At 38.4% G+C, this 26046-nt stretch overlaps 1 protein-coding gene across 1 annotated transcript in view; it reads left to right on the forward strand.

Moving 5' to 3' along the window:
- Window positions 1-1803: 1803 nt before the first annotated feature.
- LOC118553128 (uncharacterized) overlaps window positions 1804-26046 on the forward strand; it is a 55879-nt gene continuing 31636 nt past the window's right edge. The window contains exons 1-3 of the mRNA XM_036120119.2: window positions 1804-1959; window positions 3329-3482; window positions 17983-18040. Of these exons, the coding sequence (XP_035976012.1) occupies window positions 3478-3482; window positions 17983-18040 (63 nt within the window). The 5' untranslated portion in view covers window positions 1804-1959; window positions 3329-3477. The remainder of the gene's footprint in view (window positions 1960-3328; window positions 3483-17982; window positions 18041-26046) is intronic.

A 26046-nucleotide genomic window follows, 5' to 3' on the forward strand; every position in this document is an offset into this window, starting at 1 on the left:
CATAGAACAACTAACTGTTCTTTTATCATCTCAACAAAATGATAAGCAAAAATAATTCTTTCAGTAGACAGAAAAAAATTTATTGGTAGAGACAAAAGACAAGCAAAACTTATTTGGAGGACATGTTCTCTCTTATGTAGTGTTTGACTGGGAGTCTCTTGTCCCTCCCCAGACACAGATTCACACTACTCGGAAAAAATGCCCTTTATCATCTAGTGAAAGACTATCTTCTGCATCCTAGAGGTAACATAGTCATATGGCCTTTTTTTTTTTTTTTAAGATTTTATTTATTTATTTGACAGAGAAAGACACAGTGAGAGAGGGAACACAAGCAGGGGGAGTGGGAGAGGGAGAAGCAGGCTTCCCGCTGAGCGGGGAGCCTGATGTGGGACTTGATCCCAGGACTCTGGGATCATGACCTAAGCCAAGGGCAGACGCTTAACGACTGAGCCACCCAGGCGCCCCATCATATGGCTTTTATATAGCTTCATGGTAAGCTTCTGAGTCAGAAGCCTCTCCCATACCTTCAACAACCACAAGCTTCTGATACTTAGCATGCTGTAGTCTGCGGCATTTTGTTCTCTTTGCCAACATACCATGGCAGAAAAGCATTGGGCTAGTGTTTACATAGACATTTTCTCCATTTTAGTCTCTACTGCAAAATTATTGCAGAGTTTTCAACTCTCATTGTCAACTGTTTTTTAATTTTTCTGAAGTCAGAGCCGAACCCACATGAAATGCTGAAAAAAAGAATGAGATCTTTAGGGCAGAAGTGACATCTAGTCTGGTTTGCTAGATTTTTAGGTTTTTGCTCCTGGTTCTTTCTCTGCTTTGTCCCATACACTTTTCACTCCCGATGTTGCGGCTACTTAGAATTCCATTTGATGGCTCAATGTCTTCGCCCTCTTCAACAATATCTTTCTAAATTACCAGTATCACCTTTGTCCATGTGACACACACCGAATGTGGACTAACACAGAATTTAAAAGCTTGGGTGTTTCAGTAATATGGATTCACAAACCTCTAAGATTCCTCCCATTTATTATCTTGGTGGCTGTGGTTTATCGGGGTAACCTTTAAGTTTCAATATTGTAACAGGGGCCAGTCAGAAAAGCAGAAACACAAAGAATTAACACAAGCACACTGTCTCTGAAAAAACTGCAGGGTCGGAATCAAACGGTCACAAGAACATACAACGCGACCATGGTCACACAAATGGTCGCAAATTCGCACGACCCCCAAAGTCCCTGGACCTCAGAGTCTCTCCACTCCTTAGACACCCGACCCCAAGCTCCACGGCCAGTATCTCCCGTACACGGTCACACAACGCCACGCCTCTCTTTTCTGACTGCCGCCAGAAGCTTGAGGCTCAAGCTGGTCCGGCCACAGGCCCCTGATTTTTTTCCCACACCTTCACCCCCCTGAAGTCCAGGTGGGGCCTGGACCAGACGGAACCAAACCGACTCAGCGGTGCTTCCTTCACGGATCAGGCACCATAACCCGGGAACAGGAGACCCAGCCAACCACAAGGAGAAAGACTTTTCGCAGAAAAGTGACTTGGCCGTGAAGGCCTCTGGGAAATGTAGTCCGTAGCCTGAAAGTTGCGAACATTTCCAGATTCTTCTCAGCACCAAGTTGCACTCCCGGGCTCCGAGTGGAGTGCCGGGCTCAAGCGAAGCAGCTGCAGCAAAACTCAGCTGAACCTCCTCGGCAGACCTGGGCGTCCTTAACCGCAGCGGTAGATTATTCCGGCTACTCGCCGGCAGAAAAGCCGACCCGCCCCCTTGAGCCGCAGGGGCCTCTGGGAAGTGTTGTCCGGCGTCTAACGGACCGAGGCTCGTGCTGCCCTCAGCCGCAGCCGGCGTTGACCTTAGAGGCGTCTCTGACTCGGTCCGCACCGGCGGGGCCACTTGGGCGGCGTTGAGCTGTGGAATTGGGCCTGTGTCCGCGGGCTGCGTGGTGAGTCTTCGGGAGGCCGCCAGCTCCGTGTCTGGGACCCTTTGTGCTGGTTGGGAGTAGGGGCCTGCGGACCCCGTGCCTGTGTTGTTGGAGGAGGATGCCGGCAGGGCTGTGCCGGCGCGGCTGGTTCCCGGAGGCCGTGGGAGTGGCGCGTGAAGGACTGTGAGTGTGGGGAGTGATATGACCGTTTGCCAGACATTTGTCTGTGACTGAGTGTGGCCGTGAGAACGTGTGTGTGAGCGCATTTTGTGGATGTGCTTTTCCTTTTATGTTTCATTATGAACGTGGATGCGAACGTGCGTGATGGGGGTTCGTGAGTGCATGAGAAACTCCGTGGATGAGAGGTAGAGCACGGTTGCGGGTGTAGATTTGTGCGACTGTTTGTATCTGGGCTTCTTTGCTTTGCTTTATGGTCATTGGAAATACGTTTTTATGAGAGCCATCAATGCCCCCAACACTTGTACTATTTATTTGTCTTAAATTTTATTTTTGTGTATTAGCTACGTTGTTTTGTGTGCGTACTAACTTCTTGCTCCTTGCCCCCGACTGCCCGCCCCAAATCGCAAAACACAGAAAAGCTCAAAGAAAACAAAAATCATTCATAAGTCTGCCAGCAACTATCAAAATTCACTTTCCATCTTTCCCCCCTCTGCGAATACATACACATGCATTCATATATTAATATCCAATTATTCTCCTGTAAGGTTCAAATAATTTACACTATTATTATTTTTTTTTTTTTAAAGATTTTATTTATTTATTTGACAGAGAGACAGCGAGAGAGGGAACACAAGCAGGGGGAGTGGGAGAGGGAGAAGCAGGCTCTCCGCCGAGCAGGGAGCCCGATGCGGGGCTCGATCCCAGGACCCTGAGGTCATGACCTGAGCCGAAGGCAGACACTTAACGACTGAGCCACCCAGGCGCCCCTAATTTACACTATTATTGGCATTGTATAAGATTGCCTGTATTCATACACCCTTGATAACAATGGTTATCTATTAGTAATCTTTGCTAACTTCATAGATGTAAAATTAATTTGCAGTTGTTTGGTTACTACTGGTCAAGCATTTTAAAAATCTTTGTGTGTGGGGGCGCCTGGGTGGCTCAGTCGTTAAGCATCTGCCTTCGGCTCAGGTCATGATCCCAGGGTCCTGGGATCGAGCCCCGCATCGGGCTCCCTGTTCCGCGGGAAGCCTGCTTCTCCCTCTGCCACTCCCCCTGCTTGTGTTCCCTCTCTCGCTCTCTCTCTCTCTGTGTCAAATAAATAAATAAAATCTTTAAAAAAAAAAAAAAAATCTTTTTGTGTGACTTATGTATTTTCTAAAATATTTTTCTAAAGCAGTATTCTGTTTTCAAATTTATTTTCTAGGTTCTTCAAGTATTCATTTATTCATCAACACACCATTTATTGAATGCTGTCTGTGTGACAGGAACAATTCTAGATGCTTCAGATATAGCATTGAGCAAAAGAGAAACTCTGCTGTCATGGTACTTACATTGTTGTGGGCCAGATAATAAATGAGGTAAGTGAGTTAAATATAACATATAAGGACATATAGAGTTAGAGAAGGGAATTAAGAGTTTAGATGGGGTAGCCAGGGAAGGCATCCTGAAAAGGTAATAATAAAGATTTGAAGGAAGTAAAGGAGCTGTTCATGCATATAATTGAGGAAAGGTTATTCCAGGCAGCGTGAACAACAGTTACAAAAGTCCTGAGGTGGGAACATACCTGTTAACAGCAAAGAGGTTGGTGTGACTGAAATAGAGCAAATGAGATGAAGACTAGTGAAATGAGAGAGGGTAAATGGAGGGAAGGAGGGCAGATCAGGTTGGATCTGGATAGGCTATATTATGATTTTGGCTTTTACTGTGAATGAGATGGGAAGCTGTTGGAGAGTTTTGATTATGGGAGTGATATTATTTGCTTATGATAAGTGGATCACTTTGGCTGCTCTGATAAGAGTACTACAGGAGGAAGGATGGGGTGAGGGGCAAGGGCAGAAGCAGAGAGACCAGTTAGGAATACAACACAATAATTACAGTAATCTAGGGAAAAGATGTCAATGACTTGGACTAGAGTAGTAAAAATGGTGAGAAGTCATCATGCATTAGATATAATTTAAAGATAGAGATGATACAATTTGCTGATGGAAATCTGATGTGGAATGTGTGACAAGATGACACAATATTTTTTAATCTGAGCAACTTCAAGAATGGAGTTATCATTAACTGAGAAAGGAACGAAAGTAGGAAAAACTGACTTGGGGCATAGGGAGATAGATTTCAGTTTGGAATTTGGTATATGAAGCATGAGATGTCCACTAGACATTCAAGTAGAGATATTAAGTTGGCAGTGGGATATACAAGTCTGAAGTTCAAAAGAAGGATCTAAGATCTAGGCTGAAGACATAAATTTGGGAATTGTCAGTATATAGATGATATTTAAAGTGAATGGACTGAATGAAATCAGTTAGAGGGTAGGGTAGGTAGAAGAAGGTAGAGGTGAAGGACTTACCTCTGGGTCACTCCAACAAAGTCTGGGAAATGAGAGGAACCAGCAAAAAGGACTGAAAGGAACTAGCTTGAATGGTTGGAGGGAAGCGAGGTGAGTTTGATATACTGGAAACCAAAGGAAAAATGTGTGTTAATAAGAACTGTGTCAGTGCTGCTGATAGGCCAAGTAAAATGGGGACTGAGAAAGGAATGTTGACATTAGCAACATGAAAGTCATTGGTGATCCTGAAGAGCAGTTTCAGCGGAGTATGGGGCTAAAGAGAGAAATGGAGGAAAAAAAGGGAGATACCAAGTATAGACAACTCAGGTTTTTCTTTAAATGGAAGAGGGGAGGGAAATGGAGGGGTAGATGGAGTTGGATTTAATCAGAGTGTTTGTTTCGTGAACTAATTAGGAACAATGTGAGAGGCAAGAGTGTCTAAGTTGGCAGGAATTAATTAAATTGATTGTGAATTTTAGGCCAGGTAGGTAGAAAAGTCAGGACAGGAAGGTGAGGGACAGTGGAAAATTGGTAGAACGAAGGAATGGAAGTTTCTGATGGGGTTGGAGAACTGTTCGGTTGAAATACTAGAGGAAGTAAGGCAGAGAGGAGGATATTTTTCCCTTTAGTTGTCAAATGTTTTCAAAATAGAACAATCCTTCTTTTTACCACCATACCAGTTTAAGAAAACATGGAAGATTATTAGCTATATTTCAGTAGGGGTTACAAAATGATGGTATTCGAGTTTTATATCCCTTCATTTACTGGCTGGAATATTTTTTAAAGAAAAAATTTCTGTCATCAATTCCTTGGTTGCCTTGAGGAAAGTTTTTACAGGAAAAGCAGAATAAATTGATTCTTTCCCTTTATAGGTTTCAGGCTATTGAATTGGTTCCTTAGCATTTTCCAGTGAGTTATTATTTTACTGTTATATATGCATAGATTTTAACATATTTGGTATGATTCAAGCCATTGTGGTTATTTTCTTTGTGAAGCTCAAATTTTCCCATCTTTGGTTATCTCTTTGAGATGGTTTATAAGTCTTTCCAACACATCTCCAGAAGTCTTTGATAGTGTTCTACATTTCTGGTATGAAAGGTTATTCCAAGATCATTTTGAACATTTCCTGCCCTAGGCATGGAATCAAGCATTTCTTTATGGTGCCCTGATTCCTTTTATTGGGAAATGATATTTTGAAACCACAGTTACAGGCTTATTGTTACTGGCACGGTCATTGTTTCTAACTTTTTTTTCTTGGTGGACAGAGCTAGGAAATACATTCTTTTAATTTTTTTTAATTTTTAAAAGATTTTATTTATTTACTTTAGAGAGAGAGAGTGTGGGGGGAGGAGCACAGGGAGAGGGACAAACAGACTTCGTGCCGAGCACAGAGCCTGACTCGGGGCTTGATCCCACCACCCTGAGATCATGACCTGAGCTGAAATCAAAGTCGGATGCTCAACCGACTGAGCCACCCAGGCACCCCCTTTTTATTTTTTAACAGCTTGATATATTTTATCCATCTAAGGTGTATAATTCAGTGTTTTCTTTAAAAAATTCACAGGTACACCCATTACCATAATGTAATTTTAGAGCACTTTTGTCCCTACTAAAAGAAATACCCATTAGCAGTCAGTGTCCTGTTCCCCTCCCTCTTCCCAGTTTAATCAACCACTAATCAGCTTTCTGTCTCTATAAATTTGCCTATTCTAGACATTTCATATAAATGAAATCATACAATATGTCATCTTTTGTGACTGGCTTCCTTCACTTGGCATGTTTTCAGTGTTCATTAATTTTGTAGCAGGAAATATATTCTTAACTTAATGAGTTCATATTGCTATTTCCAATTCTAAAAATTTAGAATTACCCGGTTTTTACTTTGGTTTTATTTTTGTATGTTTTATTTGCTCATCTATCCATCCATGTTTTTATTTCTATGGTATTGGTTGTTATTTCTCCTCTCTCATTGTGATTTTATTTATTTGAGTCCTTTCTCTTCTTTTCTCAATAATTCTGGCAAGAGGTTTATCAATTTTATTAATTTTTTCAAAGAACCAGCTCCTGGTTTCATTGATCTGTTCTATTGTTTTTTTAGTGTCTGTGTCATTTATTTCTGCTCTACTCTTTATTATTTCCTTCCTTCTGCTGGCTTTAGGCTTCGTGGTGTTCTGCTTTCTTGCCTTTTTTTTTTAAGATTTTATTTATTTATTTATTTGAGAGCGAGAAAGCATGAGAGGGGGGAGGGTCAGAGGGAGAAGCAGGAGCCTGCTGCGGGACTCGATCCTGGGAGTCCAGGATCATGACCTGAGCCAAAGGCAGTCGCTTAACCAACTGAGCCACTCAGGCGCCCTCTGCTTTCTTGCTTCTTAAGGTAGGCCTGTATTGCTGTATACTTCCCTCGTAGGACTGCTTTTGCTGCATCCCAGAGGTTTTGAACCGTTGTGTTTTTATTTTCGTTTGTTTCCAAGTATTTTTTTTTAATTTCTTCTTTGATTTCCTTGTTGACCCATTCATTGTTTTGTTTTTTGAAGATTTTATTTATCTGTGTGCGTGAGCACAAGTGGGGGAGGGGCAGAGGGAGAGGGAGAAGCCGACTCTGCACTGAGCAGGGAGCCCGACACGGGGCTCAATCCCAGGACCCTGGGATCATGACCTGAGCCGAAGGTAGATGCTTAACCGACTGAGCCACCCAGGCACCCCGACCCATTCATTGTTTAGTAGCATGTTTAACCTCCATGTATTTGTGGTCTTTCAAGATTTTTTCTTGTGGTCAACTTCTAGTTTCATAACATTGTCAGAAAAGGTCAAGGAGTCTTTTTTATATTCTATTTTGCCTCTACCATCTTGTTTCTCTCTACTCTTTTTTTTTTTTTAGTAACTTTTAAAAATGTTTTAGTGTCACATTTCATTTTTTAATATGAGCAAATATGCTTAATGTGTGTATATTCATGCCATCCCTCTTAGATAAATTTTAGCTTACAATTTCCATGTTTTTTTAATCTCACTGTTCTCAGCTCATCTTAAATTTGAAGATTGGCTTGACAAGTTGAATAAAAAACATTTTTTGAATTGTTATTGGAATTATATTAATTTTATAGATAATATTGGGAAAAGTGTTATCTTTATCATGCTCACTTCTATTTTTAAGCATGATATTATTAACACTACTTTTATGAACATCAATAAATTGAATAAATTTTCTTGATTAGGCTCTTACACAGCTTTTGTTTGCAATATTCCTAGTACCTTAGTGTTTTTCTTGCTTTTGTGATTGTGAATAGGTTAGTTAAAATGCCACACAGATCTCCTACTGTGTTTAATTCACCTCTCCTGTTTAAGCATTTACTTTGTAACCTTTGACTCTTTTCCAGAGTTACTGTAAGGTTGATTCTGACAGGTTTTGCCAGCTCTTTCAGTTTCTGGGCAGACATGGAAGCCTAGAGTTTCCTACTCTTACATTTTTGCTGATGTCACTCCTATTCCTTTACTTTTCACCTGTCTGAATGTTTCTATTTAAAATGTGTTTCTTGTAGGCACATATAGTTGGGTCTTGGTGTAAGTAGGCTCCACGCCCAGATTGGAGCCCTACATGGGGCTTGAACTCACGACCCTGAGATCTAGACCTGAGCTGAGCTCAAGAGTCGGACACTTAACTGACTGAGCCACCTAGGCACCCCAGGTTCTTGGTGTTTTTATCCACTTAACAATCTGTTTTTTCATTGGTGTGTTTAGACCATTTAGACTTAATATGATTATTTATATAGTTGCATTAATATCAACCATCTTTGTAACTGTTTTCTGTTTGCTCCATTTGCTATTTCTTTTTTTCCCTTCCTTTGACTTCTGTTTTTCACTGAGCATTTTGTATGTTTCCATTTTGCCTCCTGTTTTACTATATCATTTATCCTTTTAAGAAGAAAATTGGTGTTACTCTAGAGTTTACAATATATATTTTTAACTAATCCAAGTTCACTTTCAAAATGCTATAGTACTTTGGATATAGTGCAGGGAACTTTATAACAGAGTACAGTTGACCCTTAAACAACGTGGGAGTTAGGGGTGTCAAGCCCTGAGCAGTCAAAAATCCACCTATAATTTTTGACTCCCCCAAAACTTAACTACTAATAGCCTACTATTGACCAGAAGCCTTACTGACAACACAAACTGTTGATTAACACATTTTTTTTTTTTAAGATTTTATTTATTTATTTGACAGAGAGAGACACAGCGAGAGAGGGAACACAAGCAGGGGGAGTGGCAGAGGGAGAAGCAGGCTTCCCGCAGAGCAGGGAGCCTGATGCGGGGCTTGATCCCAGGACCCTGGGATCATGACCTGAGCCGAAGGCAGACGCTTAACGACTGAGCCACCCAGGCGCTCCAACACATTTTTTTTTTAAGTTATCTGTATTATACACTATTCTTACAGTAAAGTAAGCTGGAGAAAAGGTTAAGAAAATCATGAGGAAGAGAAAATACATTTACAGTACAGTACTGAAAAATATTTATTGAAAACATTTATTGAAAAATATCCCTATATAAATAGACCTACACAGTTCAAACCTGTGTTGTTCAAGGGTTGACTGTATTCCCAAGTCCACCTTCTCATTCCTGTGACATTCCTGTCGTCATTTCACTCATGCATGTGCTATAATCACCTAATGCATATAAGCACCTAATCACCTAGTACAATTATTTCTTTAAATAAACATCTTTTATATTTATTTAGTTAAAAGTTTTATTTATTTATTATGGAGAGAGTGCATGAGCAGGGGGAGGGGCAGAGGGAGAGGAAGAAGCAGACTCCCCACTGAGCTCAGTCTCAGGACCCTGAGATAATGACCTGAGCCAAAGTCAGATGCTTAACCAACTGAGCCACCCAGGCCCCCCAATAAACATTATCTTTTAGATAAATTAAGAATGAAAGAGCCAGAAGATTTTATTTTACCTTCATTATTTCTTCTGTGATGTGCTGCTTTTCTTTATGTAGGTCCAAGTTTCTGACCTATATCATTTTTCTTCTGCCTAAAGAAGGCAGACACTTAACCGACTGAGCCACCCAGGTGTCCCTATTTCTCCTTCACTTTTTTTAAAGACGTTTATTTAAATTCCAGTTAGTTAACATACTGTGTAATATTAGTTTCCTTCATTTTTGAAGGATAATTTCCTCGGTTAGTGAATTCTAGGTTGGTGGGATTTTCTTTTAATACTTTAAATATTTCACTCCACTCTTGTTTTGCTTATATGGTTTCTGATGAGAATTCTGCTGTAATTCTTATCCTTGTGGCTGTATCCATAAGTTGTTCTTTTTCTCTGGCTTCTTTGATCATTTCTCTCTCCCTCTCTTTCTCTTTTTTTTTCTTTTGGTTTTCTTTAATTTCTGTATGATATGCCTGTGTATGGATTTTTGGTATTTACCCTGCTTGGTGTTTTTTGAGCATCCTGAATATGGGAGTAAAATAGATCCAGAGAGGGAGAGATCTCTCAGTCAAGGGATAAAGTAGTTCTTAATTTGACTTCTTTAAGGACAAGAAGGAATTGGTTTAGTGAATGATGGAGCTGATCAGTAATCAGGACAGGGTTTCCAGGTGGTGGGGAAATGATATACAGTGGCTTTTAAAGGGAACAAGTGCTCTTTTTTTTTTCTTTTCTTAGCTTTTTTTAAAAAAATTTTTTAAATGTGAGTGTAGTTGACAAATGCTCTCTACTTTTAAAGAAAGACACATAATTATAAATGGCACATCCTGCATGTGATTTAAACATTTGTTGCCAAATGGAATCCACAGACACATGAAAGTATGGAGTGAAGACTGGGGAAAAGTTGGGGTGGTGGTGGAAATAAAATACTCAGTTACCACCATGGAGCCAAATCCCCAGTGTGCAAGTTAGCTCAGGCTATCTAGAGAATTGCTGTGTAAATGTAGCCAGGGGTAGGGCTCTCAATGATTTTTGGATATTAGGCAAAATTTGGATTCAGGCAGGCATAGATGGTGATGGTGGTGGTGGCGATGCCTAAATTGTTATGTGTATTTTAACTGTATTGGAGCTCATTTTAGGAGGTAATAATACATGGTAGTTCAGAAATTGAACAAATTGCTATATATCACAGTAAGTTCTTTGCAAAGGAGGAAGAAAAATAACATTTGCAATGACTAGCACATCTTGTCTGAGATGTTATGACAACTATAGCACAAAGGATGGGAGGGAGGAATTTGGAATGGATCATTATAAATTTACTCTAGTACAAGTAAAGCAGTGTAGTATATTGTAAAACCTAGGGAAACCACTAACATTTTTTTAAAGAGGTACAAATAATAATTCAGTACAAGAGAAAAATGGAATAATAAAAAGTACTCAATTAAGCCAAGCCAAAGCAGAAAATGTGGGGACAAAGAAACGGAACAAATGGAGCAAATAGAAAACAGCTAAGATGATAGATTTTAATCCAGCTATACTAATGATTATGTTAAATGTTGATCTAAACACACCAGTTAAAAGATAAAGATGTTTAGCAACATTGGATAAAAGATCTCCTAAATGCTGTTTACGAGAAACCCATTTTAAATATAAAGATTGATGCATTGAGAGGAAATGACAGAGAAAAATATATCAAAGATATATGAACCAAAAGGAAGATAGAGTAGCAATTTTAATATTAGACAAGTAGATTTCAAAACAAGGAATATTATCAGGGATGAAAAGAGACATTATGTCATGATAAAGGGGTCACTTCTCTAAGAAGACATGACAGTTCCAAAATGTAGGTGTAAATAACAAATGAAGCAAAACCTGATAGAACTGAAAGGAGAAATAGATGCACACTTATAATTGGGAGCTTTAAAGCTCCTCTCTCAGTAATTGATGAAAAAAGGAGGCAAAAGGTCAGTAAGGTTATAGAAGACCTAACAAACATTTATCAGCCAACATTCAAGTGTTTAATTTCAATTTTTTGGTGTTCAGATGTTAATGATCTTTATAGAACACTCCACTCAACAAGAGCAAAATATGTGTCTTCCTCAAGTACACATGAACGTTCACCAAGATAGATCATACTCTGGGCCATAAAACAAACTTTAGTAATTTCAAAGCAATAGAAGTCATTTAAAATGTGTTCTCAGACCATTCCAGAATAAAGCTAGAAATCAAGAACAGAAAGATATCTGGGTCATCTTCAAATACTTGGAAATTAAACAACATACTTCTAAATAGCCCATGAGTCAAAGAGGAAATCTCACAGGAAATTAAAAAATATTTTGAATGGAAATGCAACATATCATAACATGTGGGACAGCTAACTCAGTACTTAGAGGGAAATTCATAGTACTAAAAATGCTATAAGTAATTAGAAAAAGCTCAAATCAGTACTGACTTCCACTTAAGAAACTATGGGAGAAAAGGAGCAAATTAAACCCAAAGCAAATAAAAAGAAATGGATATTAAAGACTACAGCAGAATTCAATAAAATTGAAAACAAACAAATAATGGAGAAAATCAGTGAATCAAAACTAGTCCTTTGAAAAGATCAATAAAATTGTTAAACCTCTGGATGGTCTGACCATGAGAAAAGGAGACAAAACACAAATTGCCATATTTGGAGTTGAAAGACAGGGTCTCACTCACCTGACAGACCTTGAAAGGGACACTAAAGGAATACTACAAATACTCAAAGTCCATGAATTCTCCAATGGACCCACAACTATATGGTCAACTATCTTCAACAAAGCAGGAAAGAATATCCAATGGAAAAAAGAAAGTCTCTTCAGTAAGTGTGTTAGGTAAATGGGTACTTTTTTTGAAAGACACAAACTACGAATATTTACTCAATAAGAAATAACCTGAATCATTGTATTATTAATGAAATTTGAATTTGTTGTTTAAAAACCTATGATACAAAAGCAACAAAATTAAAAACAAACAAGTGAGACTACCTAAAACTAAAAAGCTTCTGCATAGCAAAGGAAACCAACAAAATGAAAAAGCAGTCTACTACAGGGGAGAAAATATCTGCAAATCACATACCTGATAAGGAATTAATATCCAAAATATATAAAGAACTCATAAAACTCAATAGCATAAAACCCCACAATATCCAATTTTAAAAATGGGCAGGAGATCTGAATAGACATTTTTCCAAAAAAGACATACATATGGCCAACAGATACATAAAAAGATAAAGTGATATTCAGTGAGTAGTGATCTTCAGTGATTAGGGAAATGCAAATCAAAGCCACAATAAGGTGTCACGTCACACCTGTTAGAATGGCTATTATTGAAAAGATAAGGAATAACAAGTGTTGGCAAGGATGGAGAGAAAAGGAAACACTTATGCATTGTTGATTGGAATGTAAATTGGTAGAGCCAGTATGGAAAATAGTATGGAGGTTCCTCAGTAAAAATAGAAATGCCATATGATCCAGCAATACCACTTCTTGGTATTTATCTGAAGAAAACAAAAACACTAACTTAGATATATGTAACCCCATGTTTGTGGCAGCATTATTTACAATAGCCAAGATATGGATGCAACCTAAGTGTCCCATTGATAGATGAATAGGTAAAGAAAATGTGTGTGTGTGTGTGTGTGAATGAATGTATACATACATACAATGGGATATTATTCAGCCATAAGAAAGAATGAAATCTTGGGGCGCCTGGGTGGCTTAGTCGTTAAGCGTCTGCCTTCGGCTCAGGTCATGATCCCAGGGTCCTGGGATCGAGCCCTGCATTGGGCTCCCTGCTCCGTGGGAAGCCTGTTTCTCCCTCTCCCACTCCCCCTGCTTGTGTTCCTGCTCTCACTATCTCTCTCTGTCAAAAAAAAAAAAAAAAAAAAATGAAATCTTGCCATTTGTGACAACACGGATGGACCTTGAGGGCATTATGCTAAGTGAAATAAGTCTGTGAAAGAGAAGTACTGTATGATTTCACTTATATGTGAAATCTAAAAAAAAAAAATAGACAAACGCCACCCTAAAATACCAAGCTCATAGATAAAGAGAACAGACTGGTAGTTGCCAGAGGCAGAGGGTAGGGTAGAGGATGAGAGAAATAGGTGAAGGTAGTCAAAAGGTACAAACTTCTGGTTTTAAGTCCTAGGGATGTAATGTACAGCATGGTGACTATAGTTAACAGTACTGTATTGCATATGTGAAAGTTGCTAAAAGAGTAGATCTTAAAAGTTTTCACACAATAAAAAAATTCTTGTAACTATGTAAGGTGTTAGATATTAACTAGACTTATTTTGGTGATCCTTTCACAATGTACTCAAATATTGAATCATTATATTGTACACCTGAAACCTATATAATGCCATATATCACTTATACTTTTTTTTATTTTTTAAGATTTTATTTGACAGAGGGAGTGAGCACAATCAGGGGGAGCAGGAGAGGGAGAAGCAGGCTTCCCACTTAGCAGGGAGCCTGATGCAGGGCTTGATCCCAGGACCCTTGGGATCATGACCTGAGCCGAAGGCAGACAGACCCTTAACTGCCTGAGCCACCCAGGCGCCCCTCAATTATATCTTAATAAACAAAAAGACTTTCTAAAAAGGAAACTACACACCCGGATAATTTCACAAGTGAAATAGCAAACATCTAAGGAAGAAATCATAACAATAGTATATAAACTTTTCCAGGAAGTAGAAGAACCGGAACACTTTCCAACTCATGTTATGAGACCAGCCTTACCCTGATATCAAAACCAGACAGAGACATTACAAGAAAAGAAAACTGCAGACTAGTATTTCTCATGGACTTAGAAACAAAAATCCTCAACATTGAATTGAAAAATTGAATCTACCAATATAAAAAGGATAATATAACATGTCTAAATAGGTTCATTTTGGAAATACAAGATAATTTTTTTAAGATTATTTAAGAGAGAGAGCATAAACAGGGAGAGAGAATCCTCAAGCAGACTCCCCACTGAGTGGGGAGCTCAACACAGGGCTCAGTCCCAGGACCCTGAGATCATGACCTGAGCCAATATCAAGAGTTGGCCACTTAACCAACTGAGGCACCCAGGTGCCCCAAGATAAATTTTAAGTTCATTATTTGAAAATTAGTTACTGTAATTCACCAGAAGAGACTAAAGAAGTATTGTATGATCATCTTGATAGATGCAAAAGAAGCACTTGACAAAATTCAGTATTTATTAATGAAAAAAATAATTCTCAGCAAATGAACAGCAGAAGGAAATGTTCTTTACTAAAGATCATTTAAAAAAACAAAACAAAACAAAACAAATCCTAGAGCTTATATTGTACTTAGTGCTGAGATAATGCTTTACTTCTAAGATTGGCAACAAAGTGAAGATGTCCTCTGACACCACCATTGTTCACCATTGTATTGGAAGTCCTAACTAGTGCAATAAAGCAAGAGAAGGACAAAGGCATACAAATCAGAAAGGAAGAAATACAGCTGTTTCTATTGCAGACAACACAATTATTTAGATAGAAAACCTCAAAGAACCTACAAAAAAGTTCCTAGACCTCTTAAATGAATTTAGCATGGTTGTAGGATACATAATCAGTATATAAAGTTAAATCATTTTTATATTCCAGCAATGAGCAATTGGAGTTTAAAATAAAAATTTATTAACACGCCCCAAAATAAAATACTTAAAAATAAATCTCACAGAATATGTGTAGGCAGGGGTGCCTGGGTGGCTCAGTCGTTAAGCAGCTGCCTTCAGCTCAGGTCATGATCCCAGGGTCCTGGGATCGAGCCCCACATCGGGTTCTCTGCTCAGCGGGAAGCCTGCTTCTCCCTCCCCCACTCCCTCTGCTTGTGTTCCCTCTCTCGCTGTCTCTCTCTCTCTCTCAAATAAATAAAATCTTAAAAAAAAAAAAAAGAATATGTGTAGGCACTATATGCTGAAAACAAAAAAAACTGTGATGAAAGGAATAAAAAATAAGTGGAGAAATATACTATATTCATGGATTGGAAGACTCATTTTTTCATTTCTCTTTAATTTGATCTATAGATTAAATGCAATCCCAATCACATTCCTAGCAATCTTTTTTATAGATATCAACGAGGATGGAGGTGGAACCCAAAATGGAAGGCAGAATGAGACAAATTTATTTACTTGTACTATTATATAAATGTAGGACATAACTGTGTTGAAGGTGACAGAGAAGAAACCCTCGTTAAAAGCTCTCATTTCTTTTCCTCATTTGTAAGTCCTTAACAAAATATAAAGTCATTTTCGTTGAACCATCCAGCTCACATACTGTTGCTATTAGAAATTCTTTTTTTTTTTTAAGATTTTATATATTTATTTGAGAAAGAGACAGAGCAGAGCAGGGGGAGGGGAAAAGGGAGGGTTAGAGGAAGGGGAAGGGGCAGAGGGAGAGAGAATCTCAAGTAGATTCCCCCCTGAGTGGGAGTCCGATGCAGGACATGATCCCAGCACCCTGAGATCATGACCTGAGCCTGATGTGGGGCTCAGTCCCAGGACCCTAAGATCATGACCTGAGCTGAAGTCAGATGCTTAACTGACTGAGCCACCCAGACGCCCCTGCTGCTATTAGGAATTCTATGATGAAATCCATCATGGGGCACCTGGGTGGCTCCATTGGTTAAGCATCTGCCTTCAGCTCAGGTCATGATCCCAGGGTCCTGGAACAAGCCCCACATCGGGCTCTCTGCTCAGAGGGGAGCCTGCTTCTCCCTCTCCCTCTGCCTGCTGCTCTGCCTGCTTGTGCTTTCTCTGTCAAATAAATAAATAAAATCTTAAAAAAAAAATCCATCATTAGGTGCTTCAAAGAAATTAATGGAGTCATTTTTTCCCCACTTTCTGTTTCTTGCCTTAAGAAATTTAATGATTTAGGGAAAGAGGAAAGAGAGTTGGGGGAGTCCTAATTGGTGTCCACTCTTAAGCTAGTTGATGACTTCAATTCACTGTAAGCAATTGCTCTTAATATAATAATTCCTTTTTTATCTGTGCCCACGTAGACCCATGCCCAGTACTAGAACTGGAATAGTCCTGACAACAGAATGTGCTGGTAATACACCCCCAGGTCCAAGGGGCTGCTATGTTCAGGAGATAATATGCAGAAAAAATAAATAAAATATCACAAATTTTTCCATAACCCTTCTCCCCTAATAAATACCTTAACTCCTGTTAGCCAATATTGTGTCACACTGTAACTCATAGCTGCAAGGGATGCTGGGAAAGTGTGTAACTGGAAAAGGGGAATAGGATTACTTTCACTGACCTAGATCAATCATGATTCATCCTTGGGAGGAGGTATATTGCCCTGTGAAAAAAATTAAGGTTTAGTTTTCAAGGAATAAGGTGAGGACAATGGCTATTGTTGATAACATTATCTGCCACATATGGCTTGGAATATGCTGGTTCTCTATCCTTAGCAAGGTATCAAATTTTCTTTACAGGATTTTGCACTGTTGTTGCTGGGGAACTACTGAAACACCCATCTTATTCTGCTGTCCTCTTTTAAAGACTGATTATGATGGTTCTAAGAATGTGGGGTTCCCAGGGTCACAGTGCTTATTAGTGGTAGAGAGACTAGAAAGCAAATCTCAGGTCACTTTTCTTTTCCACTATAATTCATCTGTTCTAGCGATTTTTTAAAAAGATGCTTTAAGAAAAAACTTGAAATGAGTGACAAAAATCAATTACAAGCCAACAACAACCAAAAAAAATTAATAGATTAATTTTCCTTAATCAAATTAAAACTGGGAAAGGGACTGTGCATGGGGACAGGGGAGGACATCTGTGTTGTTCATTATACACTGTAGTATTGCTTGAATTGATTGCAATGATACGTGTTTTCTTGATTAAATTTTATTTTGGGGAATATATGTGAATTTTATTTTAAAAAACAAAATAGTGCTACTAGACTTGTAATAATATGAAAAACTATACCATTTCTGTTTTCCCCATCCCTAATTGCTGATCCCAAAGAGAAGCACTTTCAGCTCCTAAGTGTGATTTCTTATATTTCTTCAGTTTTTCCAAATCATGTTGTTGTTATTTGACACTTTTCAGATTTATATATATATATTTTACTATGGCAAATAAGAATTTAACTCTCTTACCACCACCAATATCTCTGATACACATCACTCAGACACAAACTTCTCCTTACTCCTTCCTTGAAATATATTACCATTTTGGTTAAATTCCCATTTAGTTGGTAATGTCTCAATACTTTAAAATACCTTAGTTATTTTGTAAATTTCATAATTTTCTTGGTTATGTTCTTTCATGAAGCTATATATCTTCCTGTTCCTTATGAACTGTTTTTTTTCTGATACAGAACTATTGACAAATTCATGGGACATCTCCCACATACGAACTTTTATTCTTATCCACCTTATGCCTAAGCTACGCATGATCATACCAGTCATCCTTATACCTATCAGCTCCTCTGGTATGAATATTCTTGGCCTTTCTGATGGATCCAAGAATCATTTACAGGGTGACCTTTAGTCCACCTTGTGGGTGCAGGTTCTGAAACCACAAAGCATGCCTGGTCTAATGGCTTTTCTTCTCTTTCCCAGTTCTGCCTTTTCAAGCCCTGTCTTTTACCAGAAAGAAGAGGAAATGACTGAATCCCAGGTAAATTTTAAGTAGTATATTTGTTCTCTGCTTTATTCTACAGTGTAGTTTCAAAGAATTATAGTAATCCATATAGTAAATTGGAAAATCCTCTATAGATAAAGCTTTTTCAGAGGAAATAGAGTTGGAAGATTAAGACCAGGAAAGAGTTAAAATATGGTAATGCAGGAATGCCTGGGTGGCTCAGTTGTTAAGGGTCTGCCTTAGGCTCAGGTCTGGGTCCCAGGGTCCTGGGAATGAGCCCTGCACTCCTGCTTGGGCTCCCTGCTCATGCTCGGCAGGAAGCCTGCTTCTCCCTCTCCCACTCTCCCTGCTTGTGTTCCCTCTCTCGCTGTCTCTCTGTTTGTCAAATAAATAAATAAAATCTTTAAAAAAAAAATATGGTAATGCAGAAAGGTGTTCATTCAGAGAGATTAAAGTTGGGCTTCAGTTTTCAATTTCATTATTATAGGTGAAACAAACCAGAGCAAAAAATTCATTACATAATTTGCATTGTAAATAAAAATGAACTTTTCCATTTAGGTAGTTTTTATTTGAGGACAATAATTTGCATTGTAAATAAAAATGAACTTTTCTTAGGAGAAGTAAGCTTTTCTTTGGTACCTAGGGCAGTAAATATAGTGTGACCTCTTATAGTTGACAAACCCAGCTATTTTGATGGTCTGTTTTGATAAAGGATAAAATAAGGAATATATGTTAAAATAGCCAGCATTGGAAAGAATGCAAATGAAGATTATCAGAAAAAGGAATAAATTATCCCTTTCGTGCAATGGAAGACCACACAACAATTTAAAAAAAAAATGACAGATACTGGTTACTCACAACAATATAGATAAATTTCACAAACATTGGAGTGAGAGAAGCCAGAGACAAAATAGATGGTTCCATTTATATGTAGTTTGAAAGCTGGGAAAACTAAGCTGTGCTAGAAATCAGGATAGTAGTTACCCCTAAAAGGATGTTAACTGGGAAGGGATATGAGAGAATCCTCTGGAGTGCTGAAAATGTGGTTATTTTGACCTGATTACATAAATATTTAAATGTATAAAAGTGTATCATGTTGTACACTTAAGATTAATGCATCTTAGGGGTGCCTGGCTGGCTCAGTCAGTAGAGCACGTGACACTTGATCTTGCGGTTGTGAGTTTGAACCCCACGTTGGGTGCAGACATTACTTAAAAATAAAATCTTAAAAAAAAAAATTAGTGCATTTTACCACATTATTCTATATGTGTCATACATAATTTTAAAGAATACTAGAATATCTGAAGAAATAGATATGTGTCTCTCAAATGACCCTACATAATTATATTTTTCAATGAGTATTTGCTATAGATTGGGCCATAGTCTAATAATTTCTGGTAAATTATGATAATTTTAGGCACTGAAATGTGAACAGAGAATATGTTTTATTTGGTTTACTGGTGTGTTTCCAACCCCTAGAACATTCTATGCCTGGTATGCATAGTTTTTGTGAATATTTGTGGTTTTAGTGACTTGAATCCATGGTTCCTTATTTATTTTACTCTTAAAGTAAGTGATATCAGGACGCCTGGGTGGCTCAGTCTGTTAAGCATCTGCCTTCAGCTCATGTCATGATCTCAGGATCCTGGGATCAAGCCCTGCATCGGAGCCCCGCATGGGGCTCCCTACTCAGCAGGGAGTCTGCTTCTCCCTCAGCCCCTCCCCCCTGCTTATGCCTTCTCTCTCAAATAAATAAAATCTTAAAAAAAAAAAAAGTTGTTGATGTCTGCCTCCTCTTCAAGGATAATTCCTTTTCCTCAGAACTTCATCCTTCATACTTCCTTTGGAATCTTTCTCTTTACAGATTTATCCTGCACTCTTAGCTATTAAACATATCTCACTTTACTGCTATTTCACCCTCAGCTCAAAGCTTTCATATACTGAGATATACCTTTCTTTGATTATGTGTCCTAATTAGCAGCTTCTCTACTTACCCAGTTTTTTCTTCAAACTCAGTTAATTTTCAAAGTGAACACACTGTGTAACTTACAAAAGCAATAGATCAAGAATTAGAACATTACCCTAACAGCCATGAGATTTCTTCTGCACTTTTCCAAGGTCATCACCCCTATCCCAGGGTTAAGCACTATTCAACTTCTATCACCACAGATTATCTCTGCCTAAGTTTGAACCTTATTAATGTATATAGTCTGTGTCTGGCTTCTTTTGCCTAATACTATGTCTGTCAGATTCATGTTGAATTATTGCATGTAGTTGGTAGTTTGGTTAATTTCATTGCTTTATATTATTCAGTTATGTGAATAAAAGACAATTTTATTTATCCATTCTATTGATTGCCATTTAGGTAGTTTTTATTTGAGGACAATTACAAATATTGCTGTGAACTTTCTTGTAGATGTCTTTTGTTGCACATATGTACACATTCTTTTGTATATAAACCAAAAGTAGAATTGCTCAGTTATAGGTCACATACATAGGTTACCTTTTATTGATACTGCCAAGCAGTTTTCCAAAGTGGTTGTCCAAAATTTCACTTTAAAAGAAAGGAAAAGTCTGTGTTAATATCAGGTAAGATAAAAGTCAAACGTAGGCTTTAAACAAACAAAAAGAACAGTGTTTTAAAATGAGTGCAATAGATAATAAAGATAAATAGTTTAGGACTGCTTCCTTATCAAATAACCTGCAGCAAATTTACTATAAGGAACACTGAAAATAAGAAGATATATATCAGTAGGGAAACTTTCATCTGTCTTAGCTCATGCTAGATGAGCTAGACAAAAAAAAATATATATCTACCAATAATAATTTGATAGAGCTAATAGATTAAGATAGCTTATAGCCTGGAAACAGTTACTATCTCTTATTTGGATATTGAAATAACCTAGAAACTGACCGTGTATTAGGTGTGAATAAAATTCAATAAATTTCAAAAGTAGAGGGGCGCCTGGGTGGCTCAGTTGTTAAGCGTCTGCCTTCGGCTCAGGTCATGATCCCAGCGTCCTGGGATCAAGTTCCACATCAGGCTCTCTGCTCAGCAGGAAGCCTGCTTCTCCCTCTCCCAGTCCCCCTGCTTGTGTTCCCTCTCTCACTGTCAAATAAATAAAATAAAATAAAATCTTTAAAAAAATTTTTTTTCAAAAGTAGAAACTATACATGGCAATAGTTCCACAATGCAATTAAATATGAAGTTAATAATAAAAGATTCAAAAAGAAAAACATTCACATGGAGTTTTTTTTTTTTTTTAGTTTTACAATCTTCCTTTATTGAATTCAGATATTTTTTTAAATTTTTATTATTGTTATGTTAATCCCCATACATTACATCATTAGTTTTAGATATAGTGTTCCATGATTCATTGTTTGTGCATAACACCCAGTGCTCCATGCAGAACGTGCCCTCCTCAATACCCATCACCAGGCTAACCCATCCTCCCACCCCCCTCCCCTCTAGAACCCTCAGTTTGTTTTTCAGAGTCCATCGTCTCTCATGGTTCGTCTACCCCTCCTATTTCCCCCGCTTCATTCTTCCCCTCCTGCTACATTCTTCTTCTTTTTTTTTTCTTTCTTAACATATATTGCATTATTTGTTTCAGAGGTACAGATCTGAGATTTAACAGTCTTGCACAATTCACAGCGCTTACCAGAGCACATACCCTCCCCAGTGTCCATCACCCAGTCACCCCATCCCTCCCACCCCACCCCCCACTCCAGCAACCCTCAGTTTGTTTCCTGAGATTAAGAATTCCTCATATCAGTGAGGTCATATGATACATGTCTTTCTCTGATTGACTTATTTCGCTCAGCATAATACCCTCCAGTTCCATCCACGTCGTTGCAAATGGCAAGATCTCATTCCTTTTGATGGCTGCATAATATTCCATTGTATATATATACCACATCTTCTTTATCCATTCATCTGTGGATGGACATCTTGGCTCTTTCCACAGTTTGGCTATTGTGGACATTGCTGCTATAAACATCGGGGTGCACGTACCCTTTCAGATCCCTACTTTTGTATCTTTGGGGTAAATACCCAGTAGTGCAATTGCTGGGTCATATGGTAGCTCTATTTTCAACTTTTTGAGGAATCTCCATACTGTTTTCCAGAGTGGCTGCACCAGCTTGCATTCCCACCAACAGTGTAGGAGGGTTCCCCTTTCTCCGCATCCCCGCCAACATTTGTCATTTCCTGACTTGTTAATTTTAGCCATTCTGACTGGTGTGAGGTGGTACCTCATTGAGGTTTTGATTTGGATTTCCCTGATGCCGAGTGATATTGAGCACTTTTTCATGTGTCTGTTGTTCATTTGGATGTCTTCTTTGGAAAAATGTCTGTTCATGTCTTCTGCCCATTTCTTGATTGGATTGTTTGTTCTTTGGGTGTTGAGTTTGATGAGTTCTTTATAGATTTTGGATACTAGCCCTTTATCTGATATGTCATTTGCAAATATCTTCTCCCATTCTGTCGGTTGTCTTTTGGTTTTGTTGCCTGTTTCCTTTGCTTTGCAAAAGCTTTTTATCTTGATGAAGTCCCAATAGTTCATTTTTGCCCTTGCTTCCCTTGCCTTTGGCAATGTTTCTAGGAAGAAGTTGCTGCGGCTGAGGTCGAAGAGGTTGCTGCCTGTGTTCTCCTTTAGGATTTTGATGGACTCCTGTCTCACATTGAGGTCTTTCAACCATTTGGAGTCTGTTTTTGTGTGTGGTGTAAGGAAATGGTCCAGTTTCATTCTTCTGCATGTGGCTGTCCAATTTTCCCAACACCATTTGTTGAAGAGGCTGTCTTTTTTCCATTGGACATTCTTTCCTGCTTTGTCAAATATTAGTTGACCATAGAGTTGAGGGTCCATTTCTGGGCTCTCTATTCTGTTCCATTGATCTATGTGCCTGTTTTTGTGCCAGTACCATACTGTCTTGATGATGACAGCTTTGTAATAGAGCTGGAAGTCCGGAATTGTGATGCCACCAGCTTTGGTTTTCTTTTTCAACATTCCTCTGGCTATGCGGGGTCTTTTCTGGTTCCATACAAATTTTAGGATTATTTGTTCCATTTCTTTGAAAAAAGTGGATGGTATTTTGATGGGGATTGCATTGAATGTGTAGATTGCTCTAGGTAGCATTGACATCTTCACAATATTTGTTCTTCCAATCCATGAGCATGGAACGTTTTTCCATTTCTTTGTGTCTTCCTCAATTTCTTTCATGAGTATTTTATAGTTTTCTGAGTACAGATCCTTTGCCTCTTTTGTTAGATTTATTCCTAGGTATCTTATGGTTTTGGGTGCAATTGTAAATGGGATCGACTCCTTAATTTCTCTTTCTTCTGTCTTGTTGTTGGTGTATAGGAATGCCACTGACTTCTGTGCATTGATTTTATATCCTGCCACTTGACTGAATTCGTGTGTGAGTTCTAGCAGTTTTGGGGTGGAGTCTTTGGGATTTTCCACATAAAGTATCATATCATCTGCAAAGAGTGAGAGTTTGACTTCTTCTTTGCCGATTTGGATGCCTTTTATTTCTTTTTGTTGTCTGATTGCTGTGGCTAGGACTTCTAATACTGTGTTGAATAGCAGTGGTGATAGTGGACATCCCTGCCGTGTTCCTGACCTTAGGGGGAAAGCTCTCAGTTTTTCCCCATTGAGAATGATATTCACTGTAGGTTTTTCATAGATGGCTTTTATGATATTGAGGTATGTACCCTCTATCCCTATACTCTGAAGAGTTTTGATCAAGAAAGGATGCTGTACTTTGTCAAATGCTTTTTCTGCATCTATTGAGAGGATCATATGATTCTTGTTCTTTCTTTTGTTAATGTATTGTATCACGTTGATTGATTTGCGGATGTTGAACCAACCTTGCAGCCCAGGGATAAATCCCACTTGGTCGTGGTGAATAATCCTTTTAATGTACTGTTGGATCCTATTGGCTAGTATTTTGGTGAGAATTTTTGCATCCATGTTCATTAGGGATATTGGTCTGTAATTCTCCTTTTGGATGGGGTCTTTGTCTGGTTTTGGGATCAAGGTAATGCTGGCCTCATAAAATGAGTTTGGAAGTTTTCCTTCCATTTCTATTTTTTGGAACAGTTTCAGAAGAATAGGTATTAATTCTTCTTGAAATGTTTGGTAGAATTCCCCTGGGAAGCCATCTGGCCCTGGGCTTTTGTGTTTTGGGAGATTTTTGATGACTGCTTCAATTTCCTTAGTGGTTATAGGTCTGTTCAGGTTTTCTATTTCTTCCTGGTTCAGTTTTGGTAGTTGATACATCTCTAGGAATGCATCCATTTCTTCCAGGTTATCTAATTTGCTGGCATAGAGTTGCTCATAATATGTTCTTATAATTGTTTGTATTTCTTTGGTGTTGGTTGTGATCTCTCCTCTTTCATTCATGATTTTGTTGATTTGGGTCATTTCTCTTTTCTTTTTGATAAGTCTGGCCAGGGGTTTATCAATCTTGTTAATTCTTTCAAAGAACCAGCTCCTTGTTTCATTGATCTGTTCTACTGTTCTTTTAGTTTCTGTTCCATTGATTTCTGCTCTGATCTTTATTATTTCACTTCTCCTGCTGGGTTTAGGCTTCATTTGCTGTTCTTTCTCCAGCTCCTTTAGGTGTAGGGTTAGGTTGTGTACTTGAGACCTTTCTTGTTTCTTGAGAAAGGCTTGTATTACTATATACTCTCCTCTTAGGACTGCCTTTGCTGCATCCCAAAGGTTTTGAATAGTTGTGTTTTCATTTTCATTGGTTTTCATGAATTTTTTTAATTCTTCTTTAATTTCCTGGTTGACCCATTCATTCTTCAGTAGGATGCTCTTTAGCCTCCATGTATTTGAGTTCTTTCCAACTTTCCTCTTGTGATTGAGTTCTAGTTTCAAAGCATTGTGGTCTGAAAATAGGCAGGGAATGATCCCAATCTTTTGGTACCGGTTGAGACCTGATTTATGACCTAGGATGTGATCTATTCTGGAGAATGTTCCATGGGCACTAGAGAAGAATGTGTATTCTGTTGCTTTGGGATGGAATGTTCTGAATATATCTGTGAAGTCCATTTGGTCCAGTGTGTCATTTAAAGTCTTTATTTCCTTGTTGATCTTTTGCTTAGATGATCTGTCCATTCAGTGAGGGGGCTCTTAAAATCCCCTACTATTAGTGTATTGTTGTCGATGTGTTTCTTTGCTTTTGCTATTAATTAGCTTATATAATTGGCTGCTCCCATGTTAGGGGCATAGATATTTACAATTGTTAGATCTTGTTGGATAGACCCTTTAAGTATGATATACTGTCCTTCCTCATCTCTTATTACAGTCTTTGGTTTAAAATCTAATTTGTCTGATATAAGGATTGCCACCCCAGCTTTCTTTTGGTGTCCATTAGCATGGTAAATGGTTTCCCATCCTTCACTTTCAGTCTGGGGGTGTCTGCGTCTAAAATGAGTCTCTTGCAGACAGCATATTGATGGGTCTTGTTTTTTTATCCAATCTGATAGCCTGTGTCTTTTGATTGGGGCATTTAGCCCATTTACATTCAGGGTAACTATTGAAAGATATGAATTTAGTGCCATTGTATTGCCTATAAGGTGACTGTTACTGTATATTGTCTCTGTTCCTTTCTGGTCTATGTTACTTTTAGGCTCTCTCTTTGCTTAGAGGACCCCTTTCAATATTTCCTGTAGGGCTGGTTTCGTGTTTGCAAATTCCTTTAGTTTTTGTTTGTCCTGGAAGCTTTTTATCTCTCCTTCTATTTTCAGTGACAGCCTAGCTGGATATAGTATTCTTGGCTGCATATTTTTCTCATTTAGTGCTCTGAATATATCATGCCAGTCCTTTCTGGCCTGCCAGGTCTCTCTGGATAGGTCTGTTGCCAATCTAGTGTTTCTACCATTGTAGGATCTCTTCTCCCGAGCTGCTTTCAGGATTTTCTCTGTCTCTGAGACTCGTAAGTTTTACTCTTAGATGTTGGGGTGTTGACTTATTTTTATTGATTTTGAGAGGGGTTCTCTGTGCCTCCTGGATTTTGATGCCTGTTTC

The sequence above is a fragment of the Halichoerus grypus genome, chromosome 15 (assembly GCF_964656455.1).
Source record: "Halichoerus grypus chromosome 15, mHalGry1.hap1.1, whole genome shotgun sequence".
Taxonomy (NCBI): domain Eukaryota; kingdom Metazoa; phylum Chordata; class Mammalia; order Carnivora; family Phocidae; genus Halichoerus; species Halichoerus grypus.